At 51.3% G+C, this 21,941-nt stretch overlaps 1 protein-coding gene across 4 annotated transcripts in view; it reads right to left on the bottom strand.

The window, feature by feature from the left end:
• cdkal (CDK5 regulatory subunit-associated protein 1-like 1) overlaps positions 1-21,941 on the bottom strand; it is an 839,461-nt gene that overhangs the window by 493,143 nt on the left and 324,377 nt on the right. For all 4 annotated transcript variants that reach the window (XM_082974903.1, XM_082974905.1, XM_082974904.1 and 1 more), the window contains 1 exon segment: positions 14,130-14,233. In XM_082974903.1, coding sequence (XP_082831029.1) covers positions 14,130-14,233 — 104 coding nt within the window.

Raw genomic sequence — 21,941 nt, 5'->3', positions numbered from 1 at the left:
CATATCTAACCAGTCAACCTACTCTTTCATACCTGTTCCCATCGTTACAGGAGGTATGTAAGGCCTCACCTAATCTGGAATAACTGATGTGGACAACTGGACATGTCTAGACTAGTGGAACAGCTGGGTTGATAACGACACACCGTCCATGTGAACATGAAGCCCCTCTCACTGGCACAGCCAAGATAAACACAGCCGAGACTTGACTTGCAGTGTAATGAACTCTGGAACAGAACAGTGGAGACTTGACTTGCAGTGTAATGTACTCTGGAACAGAACAGCCGAGACTTGACTTGCAGTGTAATGAACTCTGGAACAGAACAGTGGAGACTTGACTTGCAGTGTAATGAACTCTGGAACAGAACAGTGGAGACTTGACTTGCAGTGTAATGTACTCTGGAACAGAACAGTCGAGACTTGACTTGCAGTGTAATGTACTCTGGAAGAGAACAGTGGAGACTTGACTTGCAGTGTAATGAACTCTGGAACAGAACAGCCGAGACTTGACTTGCAGTGTAATGTACTCTGGAAGAGAACAGTGGAGACTTGACTTGCAGTGTAATGAACTCTGGAACAGAACAGCCGAGACTTGACTTGCAGTGTAATGTACTCTGGAACAGAACAGTGGAGACTTGACTTGCAGTGTAATGTACTCTGGAACAGAACAGTGGAGACTTGACTTGTAGTGTAATGTACTCTGGAACAGAACAGTGGAGACTTGACTTGCAGTGTAATGAACTCTGGAACAGAACAGTCGAGACTTGACTTGCAGTGTAATGTACTCTGGAACAGAACAGCCGAGACTTGACTTGCAGTGTAATGTACTCTGGAACAGAACAGCCGAGACTTGACTTGCAGTGTAATGTACTCTGGAACAGAACAGTGAAGACTTGACTTGCAGTGTAATGTACTCTGGAACAGAACAGTGGAGACTTGACTTGCAGTGTAATGTACTCTGGAACAGAACAGTGGAGACTTGACTTGCAGTGTAATGTACTCTGGAACAGAACAGTGGAGACTTGACTTGCAGTGTAATGTACTCTGGAACAGAACAGTGGAGACTTGACTTGCAGTGTAATGTACTCTGGAACAGAACAGTGGAGACTTGACTTGCAGTGTAATGAACTCTGGAACAGAACAGTGGAGACTTGACTTGCAGTGTAATGTACTCTGGAACAGAACAGTGGAGACTTGACTTGCAGTGTAATGTACTCTGGAACAGAACAGTGGAGACTTGACTTGCAGTGTAATGTACTCTGGAACAGAACAGTGGAGACTTGACTTGCAGTGTAATGTACTCTGGAACAGAACAGTGGAGACTTGACTTGCAGTGTAATGTACTCTGGAACAGAACAGTGGACGTGGAGCCACAGGGAAACATGTCCCCCAGCCAGACAGGTGAGGTTGTGTTTGTCTGTGAGAACCAGTCATTTATTGGGTTAATTATTTTAAACTGAATTAATTAACAACTCTCTACCCAGCTGCCTTTTTCAGTCGGCTTTCATTTCAGATGGAAACGGACATTATGATGAAATCCTAAAAGAATATGACCCCAGTGAAAAGAAGGTCATATTTGGCTTGAAAACGGCATGTTGCTGCAGTCTATAGTATTTAATCTAACCAGGTGCTGCTGTGAAACCACTTTCACTGAGCCAGTAGACCCAATACCTCCTCCTGATTCTATAACCTTTACTGGGAACGCAGAAGGGGCTGGGAGTGTGTGTGTGTGTGTGTGTGTGTGTGTGTGTGTGTGTGTGTGTGTGTGTGTGTGTACGTGTGTGTGTACGTGTGTGTGTACGTGTGTGTGTGCGTGTGCGTGTGCGTGTGCGTGTGTGTGTGTGTGTGTGTGTGTGTGAGGTCAGAGAGATGAAGAGGCTGGATATCTATGGATCCATAGAGGATCATTGGGTCTCTAAACAAGGTGTGTGTGTGTGTGTGTGTGCGCATTGGTTCTCTAAACGACAGCGCTATAGCTATAATGACTGTCTCCGTGTGAAGCAGTGAAACACAGAGGACCACGCTGCTGCAGGTCTCTAACACAGAGGACCACGCTGCTGCAGGTCTCTAACACAGAGGACCACGCTGCTGCAGGTCTCTAACACAGAGGACCACGCTGCTGCAGGTCTCTAACACAGAGGACCACGCTGCTGCAGGTCGTTAACACAGAGGACCACGCTGCTGCAGGTCGTTAACACAGAGGACCACGCTGCTGCAGGTCTCTAACACAGAGGACCACGCTGCTGCAGGTCTCTAACACAGAGGACCACGCTGCTGCAGGTCGTTAACACAGAGGACCACGCTGCTGCAGGTCGTTAACACAGAGGACCACGCTGCTGCAGGTCTCTAACACAGAGGACCACGCTGCTGCAGGTCTCTAACACAGAGGACCACGCTGCTGCAGGTCGTTAACACAGAGGACCACGCTGCTGCAGGTCGTTAACACAGAGGACCACGCTGCTGCAGGTCTCTAACACAGAGGACCACGCTGCTGCAGGTCTCTAACACAGAGGACCACGCTGCTGCAGGTCTCTAACACAGAGGACCACGCTGCTGCAGGTCTCTAACACAGAGGACCACGCTGCTGCAGGTCGTTAACACAGAGGACCACGCTGCTGCAGGTCTCTAACACAGAGGACCACGCTGCTGCAGGTCTCTAACACAGAGGACCAGGCTGCTGCAGGTCTCTAACACAGAGGACCACGCTGCTGCAGGTCTCTAACACAGAGGACCACGCTGCTGCAGGTCGTTAACACAGAGGACCACGCTGCTGCAGGTCTCTTTCACAGAGGACCAGGCTGCTGCAGGTCTCTAACACAGAGGACCACGCTGCTGCAGGTCTCTAACACAGAGGACCAGGCTGCTGCAGGTCTCTAACACAGAGGACCACGCTGCTGCAGGTTTCTAACACAGAGGACCACGCTGCTGCAGGTCTCTAACACAGAGGACCACGCTGCTGCAGGTCTAATACAGAGGACCACGCTGCTGCAGGTCGTTAACACAGAGGACCACGCTGCTGCAGGTCTCTAACACAGAGGACCACGCTGCTGCAGGTCTAATACAGAGGACCAGGCTGCTGCAGGTCTCTAACACAGAGGACCACGCTGCTGCAGGTCGTTAACACAGAGGACCACGCTGCTGCAGGTCGTTAACACAGAGGACCACGCTGCTGCAGGTCTCTAACACAGAGGACCACGCTGCTGCAGGTCTCTAACACAGAGGACCACGCTGCTGCAGGTCTCTAACACAGAGGACCACGCTGCTGCAGGTCCCTAACACAGAGGACCACGCTGCTGCAGGTCTCTAACACAGAGGACCACGCTGCTGCAGGTCTCTAACACAGAGGACCACGCTGCTGCAGGTCCCTAACACAGAGGACCACGCTGCTGCAGGTCTCTAACACAGAGGACCAGGCTGCTGCAGGTCGTTAACATAGAGGACCACGCTGCTGCAGGTCCCTAACACAGAGGACCACGCTGCTGCAGGTCGTTAACACAGAGGACCACGCTGCTGCAGGTCTCTAACCCAGAGGACCAGGCTGCTGCAGGTCTCTAACCCAGAGGAACAAAACGGGTCTCAAGGGAATCCACTTTCAGCCAATGAGCAGTCCTTTTGGACGGCAACATTCTACCAGTGTAATACATACATTTCACATACGCTAATCGCTAAAAAGTTATCCTTTGGTTGTGTTTATGAAGGTCTTGGGTAACAGAATAGGAAAAATATATATTTTAAAGAATAGAGTAGCATTTAATTCATGGTTAGCTGGAGCGTTGGGCCAGTAACCGAAAGGTTACAAGTCCTCTTCAAACTGGTTAGAAAACACATCGTTGTGGTATTTAGAAGAGAGGATTATTTTTTTGTCTCCGTGATGAACAAGGAATCAGAGAAACACATTGTTCTGTATCACAGTGTCCAAGGCCAGTGGACTTCAACACACGAGAGAGAAACACATTACTGAATGTCTCTGGGACAAAGAACAGGCAGCTTTATGATAAACAACGGCGTCAACTAGATCCACAATGCAATGTGATTCCTCTCGTTATACCACAGTGGGCCCTACAGCTTGTTTATAGCACTGTGAGCTCATGAGGCTGTTGAGGACAGTAGAGAACGGCCCCACCAGTCCTCTCTGGGGCCAAACACACACACGTTTGTTTCACTATCCTTGTGGGGACCAAACAATTGATTCCCTTTTGAAAAATCATATTTCCCCTAACTCCTAACCCTAAACCCTAAACCCCTGAGTCTAAAATAGCCTTTGTCCTTGTGGGGACAAGGGAAATGTCCCCACTTGTCACAATTTCTCTTGTTCTTCTGGTCCCCACAAGGAAAGTACAAACCAAAACACTCGCTCTCTTCCTCCTGTTTCAGTGCAGTTCTGCTGTATGGAGTCATGGTTAGTGGTGAGGATGGACCCTCGTCTTCCTCCTAACAGCTCCCCTGGCTAGGAGTCCTCTGGGTACAGAAGGCCTGTCAGAGCTAGGGACGAAGAGGGGCGTAGAGGGACGTAGAGGGACGCAGAGGGGCGTAGAGGGATGCAGAGGGACGTAGACTCCTCTGGGTACAGAAGGCCTGTCAGAGCTAGGGACGTAGAGGGACGTAGAGGGACGTAGAGGGGCGTAGAGGGACGTAGAGGGACGCAGAGGGGCGTAGAGGGACGTAGAGGGACGTAGAGTCCTCTGGGTACAGAAGGCCTGTCAGAGCTAGGGACGTAGAGGGATGCAGAGGGACGTAGAGGGACGCAGAGGGGCGTAGAGGGACGTAGAGGGACATAGAGGGGCGTAGAGGGATGCAGAGGGACGTAGAGGGACGCAGAGGGGCGTAGAGGGACGTAGAGGGAGGTAGAGTCCTCTGGGTACAGAAGGCCTGTCAGAGCTAGGGACGTAGAGGGATGCAGAGGGACGTAGAGGGACGCAGAGGGGCGTAGAGGGACGTAGAGGGACGTAGAGGGACGTAGAGGGACGCAGAGGGGCGTAGAGGGACGTAGAGGGACGTAGAGGGGCGTAGAGGGACGTAGAGGGACGTAGAGTCCTCTGGGTACAGAAGGCCTGTCAGAGCAAATATCAACAGTACTGCTGAAGCTGCAACAGCAGTCCAGCCTTGTCTGTACTAAAGCCTGTCTGTAATGGGTTTCTATTGATCACTACGAGATGGGACTGAACTGAGTGTGAGTGAGTGTGAGTGTGTGTGTGTGTGTGTGTGTGTGTGTGTGTGTGTGTGTGTGTGTGTGTGTGTGTGTGTGTGTGTGTGTGTGTGTGTGTGTGTGTGTGTGTGTGTGTGGTCTATTAAAACACTGATGCTGTTTTAAGGGTTCCATGCTGTAGAAATGAGGCCAATATCAGAGACAACAATCCAGTCAACAGCTCATCTTAACCCAGGAGAATCATTCCACAGTACTTAGAGAGTCCAAACACTCCCATTTAAATGTCTTACTGTAACGGCACAAATTAATCAGACAAGATGGTGTGTCCCAAACGGCTCTCTATTCCCGATATAGTGCACTACTTTGGACCTGGGCCCATAACGCACTATATAGGGAATAGGGTGCTGTTTGAGACGCTCCCTGAGAGGCTGCTGTGCTGAGAAGGCACTAAACAGTCCCTCAGGCCAAGCTCTGACATCTCAGAAAGGAAGAGCTATCCAATTATTACCAGACAGGAGAAGAGAGAGAGAGAAGAGAGAGGGAGAGAGAGGGAGGAGAGGGAGAGAGAGGGAAAGAGAGAGAAAGAGAGAGAGAGGGAAAGAGAGAGAGAGGAGAGGGAGAGAGAGGGAAAGAGAGAGAAAGAGAGAGAGAGAGAGAGAGAAAGAGAGAGACGGACAAGAGAGAGAGGGAGGGAGGGAGAAGAGAGAAACAGAGGGAGGGAAAGAGGAAAACATAACAGCAGGGCTGGAGCATGAAGGAGAGGAGGAGAGGAGGAGAGGAGGAGGCCTCAGGTTGTAGACAGCGTTGGCCACAGCCTTCTGAGTTCTCGAACATGCAAATCATACAGGACTAACGGCAAAGCCCTGAAATCCTCTGCCAAGCTTCAAAGCTACGCATAGCTCTCTTTCACATCATGTGTGTGAAGGATGGCAGGAAGGGAGGGGCTCCTGTCCTTGTCAGGGGCCTCAGTCTCTCAGTCTAACCTCCACCCCCTGTCACACACACACACACACACACACACACGAGCAAACTCACACGCCCACACACACACACCCCGTTAGAGTCAGTCAGTCAGAGTATTGTAGACAGCGACCTGTCTAAGGACTCTCTCTAACCAGGAAATGGATGTAAAAAGGCTTCTGATGTGAAATTATTCATCCACTCATTTGAATAATTCAAATGACTTAAAAAGGACTCCATTTGTTTTTTGGCAGGCTTCAGTGCTATTTACCTCTAATCACATTTGAATAAATGCATATTTTTTTATTAATTTAAAAAAAATCCCAGATAAATGAATAAAACTGTCTATTGGTGAACTGGGCCAATCAGAATTAGTCTTCACTTCTTATGCCTTTTTTACTCAAACCAAATAGCCAATCAAATTGAAGAGTGTATTTGTTCCATTTAGTGAGATGAGCCTAGGTACATTAGGAGGAGCAGGAATTCAGACCACAGATGATTCCTTATATGGGATGTTTTGGGGGAGATTTCTGTACTTATTCAAATGTAATTTGAGGTAAATAGCAGCACTGAAACCTGCCTAAAATACCAGCTCCGGAAATCAATCAAAGGTGCATAAAGACAGTACAGGGACAAAGTGGAATTGCATTTCAACGACACTGATGTGACGCGCATGTGGCAATGCCTACAGACCTGACAGAGAAAAGCATCTGCACAGTGAACACTGATGCCTTTCTATCAGACCAGCTAAACACTTTTAATGGTCACTTCGAGGTACTCACCACCAATCCTCCCACAACAGGACCCCCACTGCTGTAGAGGACAGTGAACACTCCATCTCTGAAAACATGCAAAGCAGCCGGTCCAGACGGTATACCGGGCCACGTCCTCACAGCACGCGCAGACCAGCTGTTCACGGATATATTCAACCTTATCCCAGTCCGTGGTCCCCACATGCTTCAATATGTCCAGCATTATCCCTGTACCCAAGCTAGCAAAGGCAACCTGGCTAAATGACTATCACTGTGTAGAACTTGTTTCAGTCATCAGGAAGTGCTTCGAGAGGCTGGTCAAGGACCACATCAGCTCCACCTTACCGGACACCCTGGACCCACTACAATGTGCATACCGACCCCAACAGAACCAGAGATGACACAATCACCATCGTCCTACACACTTCCCTATCCCATCTGGACAAGAATACCCCATCTGAGAGAATGCTGTTCATCAACTACAGGTTCAGAGTTCAACACCATAGTTCCCTCCAGGCAGGACAGGAAGCTCAACGCCCTGAGAGCAAACACCTTCCTCTGCCACTGGATCCTGGACTTCCTGACGGCAGAGGTGTAGAAGGATAGAGGGATGGTAGAGGTATAGAAGGATAGAGGGATGGTAGAGGTATAGAAGGATAGAGGGACGATAGAGGTATAGAAGGATGGAGGGATGGTGGGATGGTAGAGGTATAGAAGGATAGAGGGATGGTAGAGGTATAGAAGGATAGAGGGATGGTGGGATGGTAGAGGTGTAGAAGGATAGAGGGACGGTAGAGGTATAGAAGGATAGAGGGACGATAGAGGTATAGAAGGATAGAGGGATGGTAGAGGTATAGAAGGATAGAGGGATGGTAGAGGTATAGAAGGATAGAGGGATGGTAGAGGTATAGAAGGATAGAGGGATGGTAGAGGTATAGAAGGATAGAGGGATGGTGGGATGGTAGAGGTGTAGAAGGATAGAGGGACGGTAGAGGTATAGAACGATAGAGGGATGGTAGAGGTATAGAAGGATAGAGGGATGGTGGTGAGGGAGAGACAGGGTGATGAGGGAGACAGGGTGATGAGGGACAGACAGGGTGAAGGAGGGAGACAGGGTGATGAGGGAGAGACAGGGTGATGGAGGGAGAGACAGGGTGATGTAGGGAGAGACAGGGTGATGGAGGGAGAGACAGGGTGATGGAGGGAGAGACAGGGTGATGGAGGGACAGAGGGTGATGGAGGGAGAGACAGGGTGATGGAGGGAGAGACAGGGTGACGGAGGGAGAGACAGGGTGACGGAGGGAGAGACAGGGTGACGGAGGGAGAGACAGGGTGACGGAGGGACAGACAGGGTGATGGAGGGAGAGACAGGGTGATGGAGGGAGAGACAGGGTGATGGAGGGACAGACAGGGTGATGGAGGGAGAGACAGGGTGATGAGGGAGAGACAGGGTGAAGGAGGGAGAGACAGGGTGATGAGGGACAGACGGGGTGATGGAGGGAGAGACAGGGTGATGAGGGAGAGACAGGGTGATGGAGGGAGAGACAGGGTGATGGAGGGAGAGACAGGGTGAGGAGGGAGAGACAGGGTGATGGAGGGAGAGACAGGGTGATGAGGGAGAGACAGGGTGATGAGGGAGACAGGGTGATGAGGGACAGACAGGGTGAAGGAGGGAGACAGGGTGATGAGGGAGAGACAGGGTGATGGAGGGAGAGACAGGGTGATGTAGGGAGAGACAGGGTGATGGAGGGAGAGACAGGGTGATGGAGGGAGAGACAGGGTGATGGAGGGAGAGACAGGGTGACGGAGGGACAGACAGGGTGACGGAGGGACAGACAGGGTGACGGAGGGAGAGACAGGGTGACGGAGGGAGAGACAGGGTGACGGAGGGAGAGACAGGGTGATGGAGGGACAGACAGGGTGATGGAGGGAGAGACAGGGTGATGAGGGAGAGACAGGGTGATGGAGGGAGAGACAGGGTGATGAGGGAGAGACAGGGTGATGGAGGGACAGACAGGGTGATGGAGGGACAGACAGGGTGATGGAGGGAGAGACAGGGTGTGGGGGGAGAGACAGGGTGAGGAGGGAGAGACAGGGTGAAGGAGGGAGAGACAGGGTGATGGAGGGAGAGACAGGGTGATGGAGGGAGAGACAGGGTGAAGGAGGGAGAGACAGGGTGATGGAGGGAGAGACAGGGTGATGGAGGGAGAGACAGGGTGATGGAGGGAGAGACAGGGTGATGGAGGGAGAGACAGGGTGAGGAGGGACAGACAGGGTGAGGAGGGAGAGACAGGGTGATAGAGGGAGAGACAGGGTGATGGAGGGAGAGACAGGGTGATGGAGGGAGACAGGGTGATGGAGGGAGAGACAGGGTGATGAGGGAGAGACAGGGTGATAGAGGGAGAGACAGGGTGATAGAGGGAGAGTCAGGGTGATGGAGGGAGACAGGGTGATGGAGGGAGAGACAGGGTGATGGAGGGAGAGACAGGGTGATGAGGAACAGAGACAGGGTGATGGAGGGAGAGACAGGGTGATGGAGGGAGAGACAGGGTGATGAGGAACAGAGACAGGGTGATGGAGGGAGAGACAGGGTGATGGAGGGAGAGACAGGGTGATGAGGAACAGAGACAGGGTGATGAGGAACAGAGATCAGTCTCTCTCCACAGAGCAGCTGTTTATCAATGTGAGGATGAACCTGTTTTCTCTACAGGTCAGATGGATAGAGCTCAGCTGTTATTGGGCTGCATCTGCCTGCTCTATGTACACACACACACACACACACACACACCCTATGTACACGCACACACACACACACACACACACACACACACACACCCCTATGTACACGCACACACACACACACCCTATGTACACACACACACACACACACACACACACACACACACACACACACACACACACACCCTATGTACACACACACACACACACACACACACACACACACACACACACACACCCTATGTACACGCACACACACACACACACACACACCCTATGTACACACACACACACACACACACACACACACACACACACACACACACACACACACACACACACCCTATGTACACACACGGCCATTTTTGTAAATAAGCCACCAGCCACACAAACAGTTAAACAGTCCAACTCTGTGATAAACCCAAAATGAAGTGTTGCTTAACAGTCAACACGGATCCAATGTGACTGACTGATACTTGTGGCCAAACCAGAACTTCCTCTTTCTAATCAGTCGATGGTGTCCTTTATAAAAAACACACCAACGGCTTGTTCCCTTCTCGTTTCCGCAGCTCTCAACTGTTGATGAGTTCTGGGCTTCTCTTTTTCTGTAGCGCTCACGTCAACAACTTCTGCTGTCAGGCTCTTTCACACACGTTATCGAACACAGTGTCTGTTCTCAGGAACAAACAAACACGTTGTATTACAAGTGACATTAAATAACAGCGCTTTCCATATTTGGAGAAACTGTATTTTAAGGATATGTAGCTGGTATTTTAGTCAGTGGAACACTGACATTGTGTGGTCAAACTGATGTCCTTTATGTGTCATACATTTAACTGTGAATAACATAGACACTATGAGAGAAACTGGCACTCACAGTAGAGTACTCACATAGCAACAGCCTTCACACGTAGCAACAGCCTTCACACGCCGCAACAGTCTTCACACGCAGCAACAGCCTTCACACGCCGCAACAGTCTTCACACGCAGCAACAGCCTTCACACGTAGCAACAGTCTTCACACGCAGCAACAGCCTTCACACGTAGCAACAGCCTTCACACGTAGCAACAGCCTTCACACGCTGCAACAGCCTTCACACGCTGCAACAGCCTTCACACGTAGCAACAGCCTTCACACGTAGCAACAGCCTTCACACGCAGCAACAGCCTTCACACGCAGCAACAGCCTTCACACGTAGCAACAGCCTTCACACGCAGCAACAGCCTTCACACGCAGCAACAGCCTTCACACGCAGCAACATCCTTCACACGCAGCAACAGCCTTCACACGCAGCAACAGCCTTCACACGCAGCAACAGCCTTCACACGTAGCAACAGCCTTCACACGTAGCAACAGCCTTCACACGCAGCAACAGCCTTCACACGCAGCAACAGCCTTCACACGCAGCAACAGCCTTCACACGCAGCAACAGCCTTCACACGCAGCAACAGCCTTCACACATAGCAACAGCCTTCACACATAGCAACAGCCTTCACACATAGCAACAGCCTTCACACATAGCAACAGCCTTCACACATAGCAACAGCCTTCACACGCAGCAACAGCCTTCACACGTAGCAACAGCCTTCACACGTAGCAACATCCTTCACACGCAGCAACAGATTTCACACATAGCAACAGCCTTCACACATAGCAACAGATTTCACACATAGCAACAGCCTTCACACATAGCAACAGCCTTCACACATAGCAACAGCCTTCACAGAAGAAGAATCAAGCTGACCCAGCCTATCCACTAAGGTCTGTAGGTCAGCTGTACTTTCTATGAAGTGTAAACTTGCCCTGGGCTGTGCTGGAGCGAGGAGAAACTGGTTCCCAGTAAGACATCTGTTTCCCTGGCTGCTATAGGCAGCATCTCAAACTGCAGCCAATTCCCTATATAGTGCACTACATTTGACCAGAGCCCGGTAGAAGAAGCAGTGCACTATAAAGGGAATAGGGTCCCATTTGGGGACGTGTCCATCCTCTCCGTCCAATAAAAACACCACCGTGTGTTCAGATGACCCCTGCATGACCCCTGCATGACCCCTGCATGACAAACTAAACCGCTGCACTACAAGACGACTCAATAAAACATCATATTCCTGTTGAGGATTTAACTCCACTCTGCACTAAGACGACTGGTAAGACCAGAGATGAGACAACAACCAGCAGTTTAAGAGCTTAAAAATCACATATGAATTCATCTTTATCGTGGACTCGATGTCAAAAGACCTCAGGGAGACGGTCTAGCTTTTTCCATTTAATACCAGCGACGTCAAAGCCTGGCGGCATGTGATAAGAACAAGTATTAGACTGCACTGTAATACTGAGCTGTACCTGAAGTAAAAACACAGTACTTTAACTGTAAACACACATGTTAATACACACAGTGAACTGATAGGCCCCTCCCATCCCTGGTAACTGCCTGGCGCAACGATTGGCTGGTTAACCTGATTGGTTGGGTGTGATTCCAGAACTGTCCAATCTCTGCTCTGTGACTGACAGGCCGTGCTGCTGACAGACTCCACACAGAGAGACAGTTAATTACTAATGCTTTAGGGGACCCGTGTCCGTCTGTCTGTCCGTCCGTCTGTCTGCCTGCCCTTCTGTCCGTCTGTCCGTCTGTCTACCTAAATAGAAACATGATGAGACATGTCTGTCTACGTGGAGGCATGATGAAATCAGCTGTCCAATCAAGACGGATTAACAGACGGTCGCCGGGGAGCATTAAAAAGGGACCTGTCATTTCATTGGCTCTGAGCTGGGCTTGTTGATGAAAGAAATGTGTGCCAGTTACTAGAAATCAAAACGCCACAGTGAGGAAGTCTGTCTGCCGTCAGTTAGTCCAAGACATGATGAATGATCTGTCTCCACGTATCTCCTTGGTCTTGTTGAATGTGGGTTGAAACATAACAGTGGTGGTGTTGGACCTGCTATCGTCACCTTGGAAGGTCTGGAGAAAAATACATGTGGAAAACTCTATAGATGTTGGGTGAAGAAGACTATCTGACTTTAGCTAGTAGTGGTGTGTTGATCATTAGACATGATCACGTTCTGGCTAGATCTCCTGGTGCTATCTCCTACAACCCACTAGATCCCCTGGTGCTATCTCCTACAACCCACTAGATCCCCCTGGTGCTATCTCCAACAACCCACTAGATCCCCCTGGTGCTATCTCCAACAACCCACTAGATCCCCTGGCGCTATCTCCAACAACCCACTAGATCCCCCTGGCGCTATCTCCAACAACCCACTAGATCCCCTGGTGCTATCTCCAACAACCCACTAGATCTCCTGGTGCTATCTCCAACAACCCACTAGATCCCCTGGTGCTATCTCCAACAACCCACTAGATCCCCCTGGCGCTATCTCCAACAACCCACTAGATCCCCTGGTGCTATCTCCCACAACCCACTAGATCCCCCATGTGCTATCTCCAACAACCCACTAGATCCCCTGGTGCTATCTCCAACAACCCACTAGATCCCCCTGGCGCTATCTCCAACAACCCACTAGATCCCCTGGTGCTATCTCCAACAACCCACTAGATCTCCTGGTGCTATCTCCAACAACCCACTAGATCCCCTGGTGCTATCTCCAACAACCCACTAGATCCCCCTGGCGCTATCTCCAACAACCCACTAGATCCCCTGGTGCTATCTCCAACAACCCACTAGATCTCCTGGTGCTATCTCCAACAACCCACTAGATCCCCTGGTGCTATCTCCAACAACCCACTAGATCCCCCTGGCGCTATCTCCAACAACCCACTAGATCCCCTGGTGCTATCTCCAACAACCCACTAGATTCCCTGGTGCTATCTCCTACAACCCACTAGATCCCCTGGTGCTATCTCCTACAACCCACTAGATCCCCTGGTGCTATCTCCAACAACCCACTAGATCTCCTGGTGCTATCTCCAACAACCCACTAGATCCACTGGTGCTATCTCCTACAAACCACTAGATCCCCTGGTGCTATCTCCAACAACCCACTAGATCCCCTGGTGCTATCTCCTACAACCCACTAGATCCACTGGTGCTATCTCCTACAAACCACTAGATCCCCTGGTGCTATCTCCAACAACCCACTAGATCCCCTGGTGCTATCTCCTACAAACCACTAGATCCCCTGGTGCTATCTCCAACAACCCACTAGATCCCCTGGTGCTATCTCCTACAAACCACTAGATTCCCCTGGTGCTATCTCCCACAACCCACTAGATCCCCCTGGTGCTATCTCCCACAACCCACTAGATCCCCTGGTGCTATCTCCAACAACCCACTAGATCCCCTGGTGCTATCTCCTACAACCCACTAGATCCCCCTGGTGCTATCTCCTACAACCCACTAGATCCCCCTGGTGCTATCTCCTACAACCCACTAGATCCCCTGGTGCTATCTCCTACAAAGAGTTGGCAGTTACTAAAAGTAAAAGAAGGTCGTTAAAGAAGTCAGTGTGCCTGGAGCAGCAGTGTGCCTGGAGCAGCAGAGTGCCTGGAGCAGCAGTGTGTAGTCGGATGTAGACTCACCTTGGAAGGACTGTCTGGCTCTCTCCACTAGTTCCTCTACAGGGTAGCTGGCCAGGTCTCCTCTGGCATGCTTGGTTTTACAGTACGTACACGCATTCAGACATCTGGAGAGGGAGAGAGAAGAGGAGGTCGGGCCTCAGTTAGACTACCTATATCTCATTTCAACAGACTAGTGAAGTTTAACAGTAGAACCCGCCAGGACCTGAGGAATACAAGCAGCAGCCAACCTTTTTGAAGGTGGCCATTTTAAAGAGATCTGGAGGTGTTGTGAACGACAAGCCTCAACAGTAGGGAGTTTGTGTGATCAGGTGTATGACCGACCAACACCCCTCTCCCAGACAATCATATGGTTCATTACATTATTCTGAGACCAAATAGCCTCTTAACTGAACGGTATAATATAGAGAAGAACATATCTGAAAAGGGAACCAGGTTTAATACAGAGAGAGAACTGAATCTTTGGACTGGTGTAGTTGGTTGTCCCCCCCCCTCATCATCAAGGGTTCTTTTGATGTGAGTACTGAGCTGGACAACTGCTTTCCTTTCAGACATGATCAATTGTTCTGCTTCTCAGTGCGCTGTCTCCTGCTTGTTATATTTGCTGTGAAGTGAAGCTGAGAGGAGAGAAGCACAGTGAAGGAAGGCAGGTTTCCATTCCTTAGTGTGACTGGCTGGCTGGCTGAATTCCTCTGTGGCTGACTGGCTGACTGGCTGGCTGGCTGACTGGGCTGGCTGGCTGAATTCCTCTGTGGCTGACTGGCTGACTGGCTGGCTGGCTGACTGGCTGAATTCCTCTGTGGCTGACTGGCTGGCTGGCTGACTGGGCTGGCTGGCTGAATTCCTCTGTGGCTGACTGGCTGGCTGGCTGACTGGGCTGGCTGGCTGGCTGAATTCCTCTGTGGCTGGCTGACTAGCTGACTGCTTAGCTGAGACGCTTAGGGCTTCTTTGAGTTGTCAGCTTTCCTGTTCCCCTGATGAGCTGTGTGTCCGGCTGAGTTCAGACAGCTATGCCAAACTACAGCTCACACACACACATCCAAGAGCAGGCAGCAGGCAGTGCCAAAACTTTGACATGCAGGTATCACGGCTGTTTCCAAGTTGTGGAAGAATGAAAGAGAGGAGAGGGAGACAACGGCTGTATCATCATTACCTGTTCTCCACACAGACCTCCCTCCCTCCACACAGACCTCCTTCCCTCCCTCCACACAGACCTCCTTCCCTCCCTCCCTCCCTCCCTCCCTCCCTCCCTCCACACAGACCTCCTTCCTTCCCTCCCTCCCTCCCTCCCTCCCTCCCTCCACACAGACCTCCTTCCCTCCCTCCCTCCACACAGACCTCCTTCCCTCCCTCCCTCCACACAGACCTCCTTCCTTCCCTCCCTCCACACAGACCTCCCTCCCTCCACACAGACCTCCCTCCCTCCCTCCACACAGACCTCCCTCCTTCCCTCCCTCCCTCCCTCCACACAGACCTCCCTCCTTCCCTCCCTCCCTCCACACAGACCTCCCTCCCTCCACACAGACCTCCCTCCCTCCCTCCACCCCTCCACACAGACCTCCTTTCCTCCCTCCCTCCACACAGACCTCCCTCCCTCCCTCCACACAGACCTCCTTCCCTCCCTCCCTCCACACAGACCTCCCTCCTTCCCTCCCTCCACACAGACCTCCCTCCCTCCCTCCCTCCACACAGACCTCCCTCCTTCCATCCCTCCACACAGACCTCCCTCCCTCCACAGACCTCCCTCCTTCCCTCCCTCCACACAGACCTCCCTCCCTCCACACAGACCTCCTTCCCTCCCTCCCTCCACACAGACCTCCTTCCTTCGATCCCTCCCTCCACACAGACCTCCTTCCCTCCCTCCCTCCCTCCACACAGACCTCCTTCCCTCCCTCCCTGCCTCCACACAGACCTCCTTCCCTCCCTCCCTCCCTCCACACAGACCTCCTTCCTTCCCTCCCTCCAACCACACAGACCTCCCTCCCTCCCTCCACACATACCTCCTTCCCTCCCTTCCTCCACACAGACCTCCCTCCCTCCACACAGACCTCCCTCCCTCCCTCCACACAGACCTCCTTCCCTCCCTCCCTCCACACAGACCTCCCTCCCTCCACACAGACCTCCCTCCTTCCCTCCCTCCCTCCCTCCACACAGACCTCCTTCCCTCCCTCCCTCCCTCCACACAGACCTCCCTCCCTCCCTCCACACAGACCTCCTTCCTTCCCTCCCTCCACACAGACCTCCCTCCTTCCCTCCCTCCACACAGACCTCCCTCCTTCCCTCCCTCCACACAGACATCCCTCCCTCCCTCCACACAGACCTCCCTCCTTCCCTCCCTCCCTCCCTCCCTCCCTCCCTCCACACAGACCTCCCTCCCTCCCTCCACACAGACCTCCTTCCCTCCCTCCCTCCACACAGACCTCCCTCCTTCCCTCCCTCCCTCCCTCCACACAGTTCTCCCTCCCTCCACACAGACCTCCTTCCCTCCCTCCCTCCCTCCACACAGACCTCCCTCCTTCCCTCCCTCCCTCCCTCCCTCCCTCCCTCCACACAGACCTCCCTCCTTCCCTCCCTCCCTCCCTCCCTCCCTCCACACAGACCTCCCTCCCTCCCTCCCTCCACACAGACCTCCTTCCCTCCCTCCCTCCACACAGACCTCCCTCCCTCCACACAGACCTCCCTCCCTCCCTCCCTCCACACAGACCTCCTTCCCTCCCTCCCTCCACACAGACCTCCCTCCCTCCACACAGACCTCCCTCCTTCCCTCCCTCCACACAGACCTCCCTCCTTCCCTCCCTCCACACAGACCTCCCTCCCTCCACACAGACCTCCCTCCCTCCACACAGACCTCCTTCCCTCCACACAGACCTCCCTCCTTCCCTCCCTCCACACAGACCTCCTTCCTTCCCTCCCTCCCTCCACACAGACCTCCTTCCCTCCCTCCCTCCCTCCACACAGACCTCCTTCCCTGCCTCCACACAGACCTCCTTCCCTCCCTCCCTCCCTCCCTCCCTCCACACAGACCTCCTTCCTTCCCTCCCTCCACACAGACCTCCTTCCCTCCCTCCCACCACACAGACCTCCCTCCCTCCCTCCCTCCACACATACCTCCTTCCCTCCCTTCCTCCACACAGACCTCCCTCCCTCCACACAGACCTCCCTCCCTCCCTCCCTCCACACAGACCTCCTTCCCTCCCTCCCTCCACACAGACCTCCCTCCCTCCACACAGACCTCCTTCCCTCCCTCCCTCCACACAGACCTCCTTCCCTCCCTCCCTCCCTCCACACAGACCTCCCTCCCTCCCTCCCTCCACACAGACCTCCCTCCCTCCCTCCACACAGACCTCCTTCCCTCCTTCCCTCCCTCCCTCCACACAGACATCCCTCCTTCCCTCCCTCCCTCCCTCCCTCCCTGCCTCCCTCCCTGCCTCCCTCCCTCCCTGCCTCCCTCCCTCCCTGCCTCCCTCCCTTGACCACTAAGACACCGTGTAGTACAAAGCCTGTGCTGCTGGTTGTAGTGGTGTCTGGCCTTGACAAGCTGCTGGTTGTAGTGGTGTCTGCCTTGACAAGCTGCTGGTTGTAATGGTGTCTGGCCTTGACAAGCTGCTGGTTGTAGTGGTGTCTGGCCTTGACAAGCTGCTGGTTGTAGTGGTGTCTGGCCTTGACAAGCTGCTGGTTGTAGTGGTGTCTGGCCTTGACAAGCTGCTGGTTGTAGTGGTGTCTGGCCTTGACAAGCTGCTGGTTGTAGTGGTGTCTGGCCTTGACAAGCTGCTGGTTGTAGTGGTGTCTGGCCTTGACAAGCTGCTGGTTGTAGTGGTGTCTGGCCTTGACAAGCTGCTGGTTGTAGTGGTGTCTGGCCTTGACAAGCTGCTGGTTGTAGTGGTGTCTGGCCTTGACAAGCTGCTGGTGTCTTGCCTTAATAACCCGGGTTTTACAAAAGGAGAAACGTGTCTGTTTTTCATTGTTTTATAGAAAAAATGGAACAAATCAAATGTAAGAAAACAGAAATAATTCAAGCTGGCTGGTAAAGGAATGTTCTATATTTTTCTTTACAGACACATTCTGAAGACTTTGTAAGCAAGATTTTTGAGACCATGCTCAAACATCCATGAAAACAAAGCAGTTTGATTTCTATATGGTTTATATTAGGCCTCGTTTTGGGAGGGATAAAGACTAGGTTGACTCCAAGACAAACAGTCTAAACCCCGTCAGTTAAGAAGACTAGGATGGAGTAAACAGGGTCTGGGAACATGCTCCAGGACAAACAGTCTAAACCCCGTCAGTTAAGAAGACTAGGATGGAGTAAACAGGGTCTGGGAACATGCTCCAGGACAAACAGTTTAAACCCCGTCAGTTAAGAAGACTAGGATGGAGTAAACAGGGTCTGGGAACATGACCAGGACAAACAGTCTAAACCCCGTCAGTTAAGAAGACTAGGATGGAGTAAACAGGGTCTGGGAACATGACCAGGACAAACAGTCACAGGGTCTGGGAACATGACCAGGACAAACAGTCTAAACCCCGTCAGTTAAGAAGACTAGGATGGAGTAAACAGGGTCTGGGAACATGACCAGGACAAACAGTCTAAACCCCGTCAGTTAAGAAGACTAGGATGGAGTAAACAGTGTCTGGGAACATGACCAGGACAAACAGTCTAAACCCCGTCAGTTAAGAAGACTAGGATGGAGTAAACAGGGTCTGGGAACATGCTCCAGGACAAACAGTCTAAACCCCGTCAGTTAAGAAGACTAGGATGGAGTAAACAGGGTCTGGGAACATGCTCCAGGACAAACAGTCTAAACCCCGTCAGTTAAGAAGACTAGGATGGAGTAAACAGGGTCTGGGAACATGACCAGGACAAACAGTCTAAACCCCGTCAGTTAAGAAGACTAGGATGGAGTAAACAGGGTCTGGGAACATGACCAGGACAAACAGTCTAAACCCCGTCAGTTAAGAAGACTAGGATGGAGTAAACAGGGTCTGGGAACATGACCAGGACAAACAGTCTAAACCCCGTCAGTTAAGAAGACTAGGATGGAGTAAACAGGGTCTGGGAACATGCTCCAGGACAAACCCTGTCAGTTAAGAAGACTAGGATGGAGTAAACAGGGTCTGAGAACATGACCAGGACAAACAGTCTAAACCCCGTCAGTTAAGAAGACTAGGATGGAGTAAACAGGGTCTGGGAACATGACCAGGACAAACAGTCTAAACCCCGTCAGTTAAGAAGACTAGGATGGAGTAAACAGGGTCTGGGAACATGACCAGGACAAACAGTCTAAACCCCGTCAGTTAAGAAGACTAGGATGGAGTAAACAGGGTCTGGGAACATGACCAGGACAAACAGTCTAAACCCCGTCAGTTAAGAAGACTAGGATGGAGTAAACAGGGTCTGGGAACATGACCAGGACAAACAGTCTAAACCCCGTCAGTTAAGAAGACTAGGATGGAGTAAACAGGGTCTGGGAACATGACCAGGACAAACAGTCTAAACCCCGTCAGTTAAGAAGACTAGGATGGAGTAAACAGGGTCTGGGAACATGACCAGGACAAACAGTCTAAACCCCGTCAGTTAAGAAGACTAGGATGGAGTAAACAGGGTCTGGGAACATGACCAGGACAAACAGTCTAAACCCCGTCAGTTAAGAAGACTAGGATGGAGTAAACAGGGTCTGGGAACATGACCAGGACAAACAGTCTAAACCCCGTCAGTTAAGAAGACTAGGATGGAGTAAACAGGGTCTGGGAACATGACCAGGACAAACAGTCTAAACCCCGTCAGTTAAGAAGACTAGGATGGAGTAAACAGGGTCTGGGAACATGCTCCAGGACAAACCCTGTCAGTTAAGAAGACTAGGATGGAGTAAACAGGGTCTGAGAACATGACCAGGACAAACAGTCTAAACCCCGTCAGTTAAGAAGACTAGGATGGAGTAAACAGGGTCTGGGAACATGACCAGGACAAACAGTCTAAACCCCGTCAGTTAAGAAGACTAGGATGGAGTAAACAGGGTCTGGGAACATGACCAGGACAAACAGTCTAAACCCCGTCAGTTAAGAAGACTAGGATGGAGTAAACAGGGTCTGGGAACATGACCAGGACAAACAGTCTAAACCCCGTCAGTTAAGAAGACTAGGATGGAGTAAACAGTGTCTGGGAACATGACCAGGACAAACAGTCTAAACCCCGTCAGTTAAGAAGACTAGGATGGAGTAAACAGGGTCTGGGAACATGCTCCAGGACAAACAGTCTAAACCCCGTCAGTTAAGAAGACTAGGATGGAGTAAACAGGGTCTGGGAACATGCTCCAGGACAAACAGTCTAAACCCCGTCAGTTAAGAAGACTAGGATGGAGTAAACAGGGTCTGGGAACATGACCAGGACAAACAGTCTAAACCCCGTCAGTTAAGAAGACTAGGATGGAGTAAACAGGGTCTGGGAACATGACCAGGACAAACAGTCTAAACCCCGTCAGTTAAGAAGACTAGGATGAACAGTCTAAACCCCGTCAGTTAAGAAGACTAGGATGGAGTAAACAGGGTCTGGGAACATGCTCCAGGACAAACAGTCTAAACCCCGTCAGTTAAGAAGACTAGGATGGAGTAAACAGGGTCTGGGAACATGCTCCAGGACAAACAGTCTAAACCCCGTCAGTTAAGAAGACTAGGATGGAGTAAACAGGGTCTGGGAACATGACCAGGACAAACAGTCTAAACCCCGTCAGTTAAGAAGACTAGGATGGAGTAAACAGGGTCTGGGAACATGACCAGGACAAACAGTCTAAACCCCGTCAGTTAAGAAGACTAGGATGGAGTAAACAGGGTCTGGGAACATGACCAGGACAAACAGTTTAAACCCCGTCAGTTAAGAAGACTAGGATGGAGTAAACAGGGTCTGGGAACATGACCAGGACAAACAGTCTAAACCCCGTCAGTTAAGAAGACTAGGATGGAGTAAACAGGGTCTGGGAACATGACCAGGACAAACAGTCTAAACCCCGTCAGTTAAGAAGACTAGGATGGAGTAAACAGGGTCTGGGAACATGACCAGGACAAACAGTCTAAACCCCGTCAGTTAAGAAGACTAGGATGGAGTAAACAGGGTCTGGGAACATGACCAGGACAAACAGTCTAAACCCCGTCAGTTAAGAAGACTAGGATGGAGTAAACAGTGTCTGGGAACATGACCAGGACAAACAGTCTAAACCCCGTCAGTTAAGAAGACTAGGATGGAGTAAACAGGGTCTGGGAACATGACCAGGACAAACAGTCTAAACCCCACCCCGTCAGTTAAGAAGACTAGGATGGAGTAAACAGGGTCTGGGAACATGACCAGGACAAACAGTCTAACACCCCCCCCAACAGTAAAAATACTAAATAGTATTTTACAAACCAAACCATTGTAGTTGTCAGTGAGCGAGTGTCACATGCCACTAATGATCTAGTCTCAGAGAGTAACAATGAGCCAACCAGAAATAGACCATCCGTGACCATCTGATAACACTCAGGCTCCAGTCTGCTCCAGTCTCATAGAAGAACAACACATTCATTTGTTTCAAGGACAGCTCCCCCCCCCCCCCCCCATCTACGTAACATTAACAAATCTGAAACTTTCTGTCCAAAAATGATGCAGAAAAATGTATCAATTTTTTTGTTACTTCTAGATTATACTACTGCATTGCTCTACTTTCCAGCTACCGGGATAAAGCACTAAATAAACTTCAGTTAGTGCTGAACACGGCTGCTAGAATCTGGACTAGAACCAAACAATGTGATCATATTACTCCAGTGCTAGCCTCTCTACACTGGCTTCCT

The sequence above is a fragment of the Salmo salar genome, chromosome 05, assembly GCF_965601325.2.
Source record: "Salmo salar chromosome 05, fSalSal1, whole genome shotgun sequence".
Classification (NCBI taxonomy): domain Eukaryota; kingdom Metazoa; phylum Chordata; class Actinopteri; order Salmoniformes; family Salmonidae; genus Salmo; species Salmo salar.
This window is presented reverse-complemented; position numbering and strand designations above follow the sequence as displayed.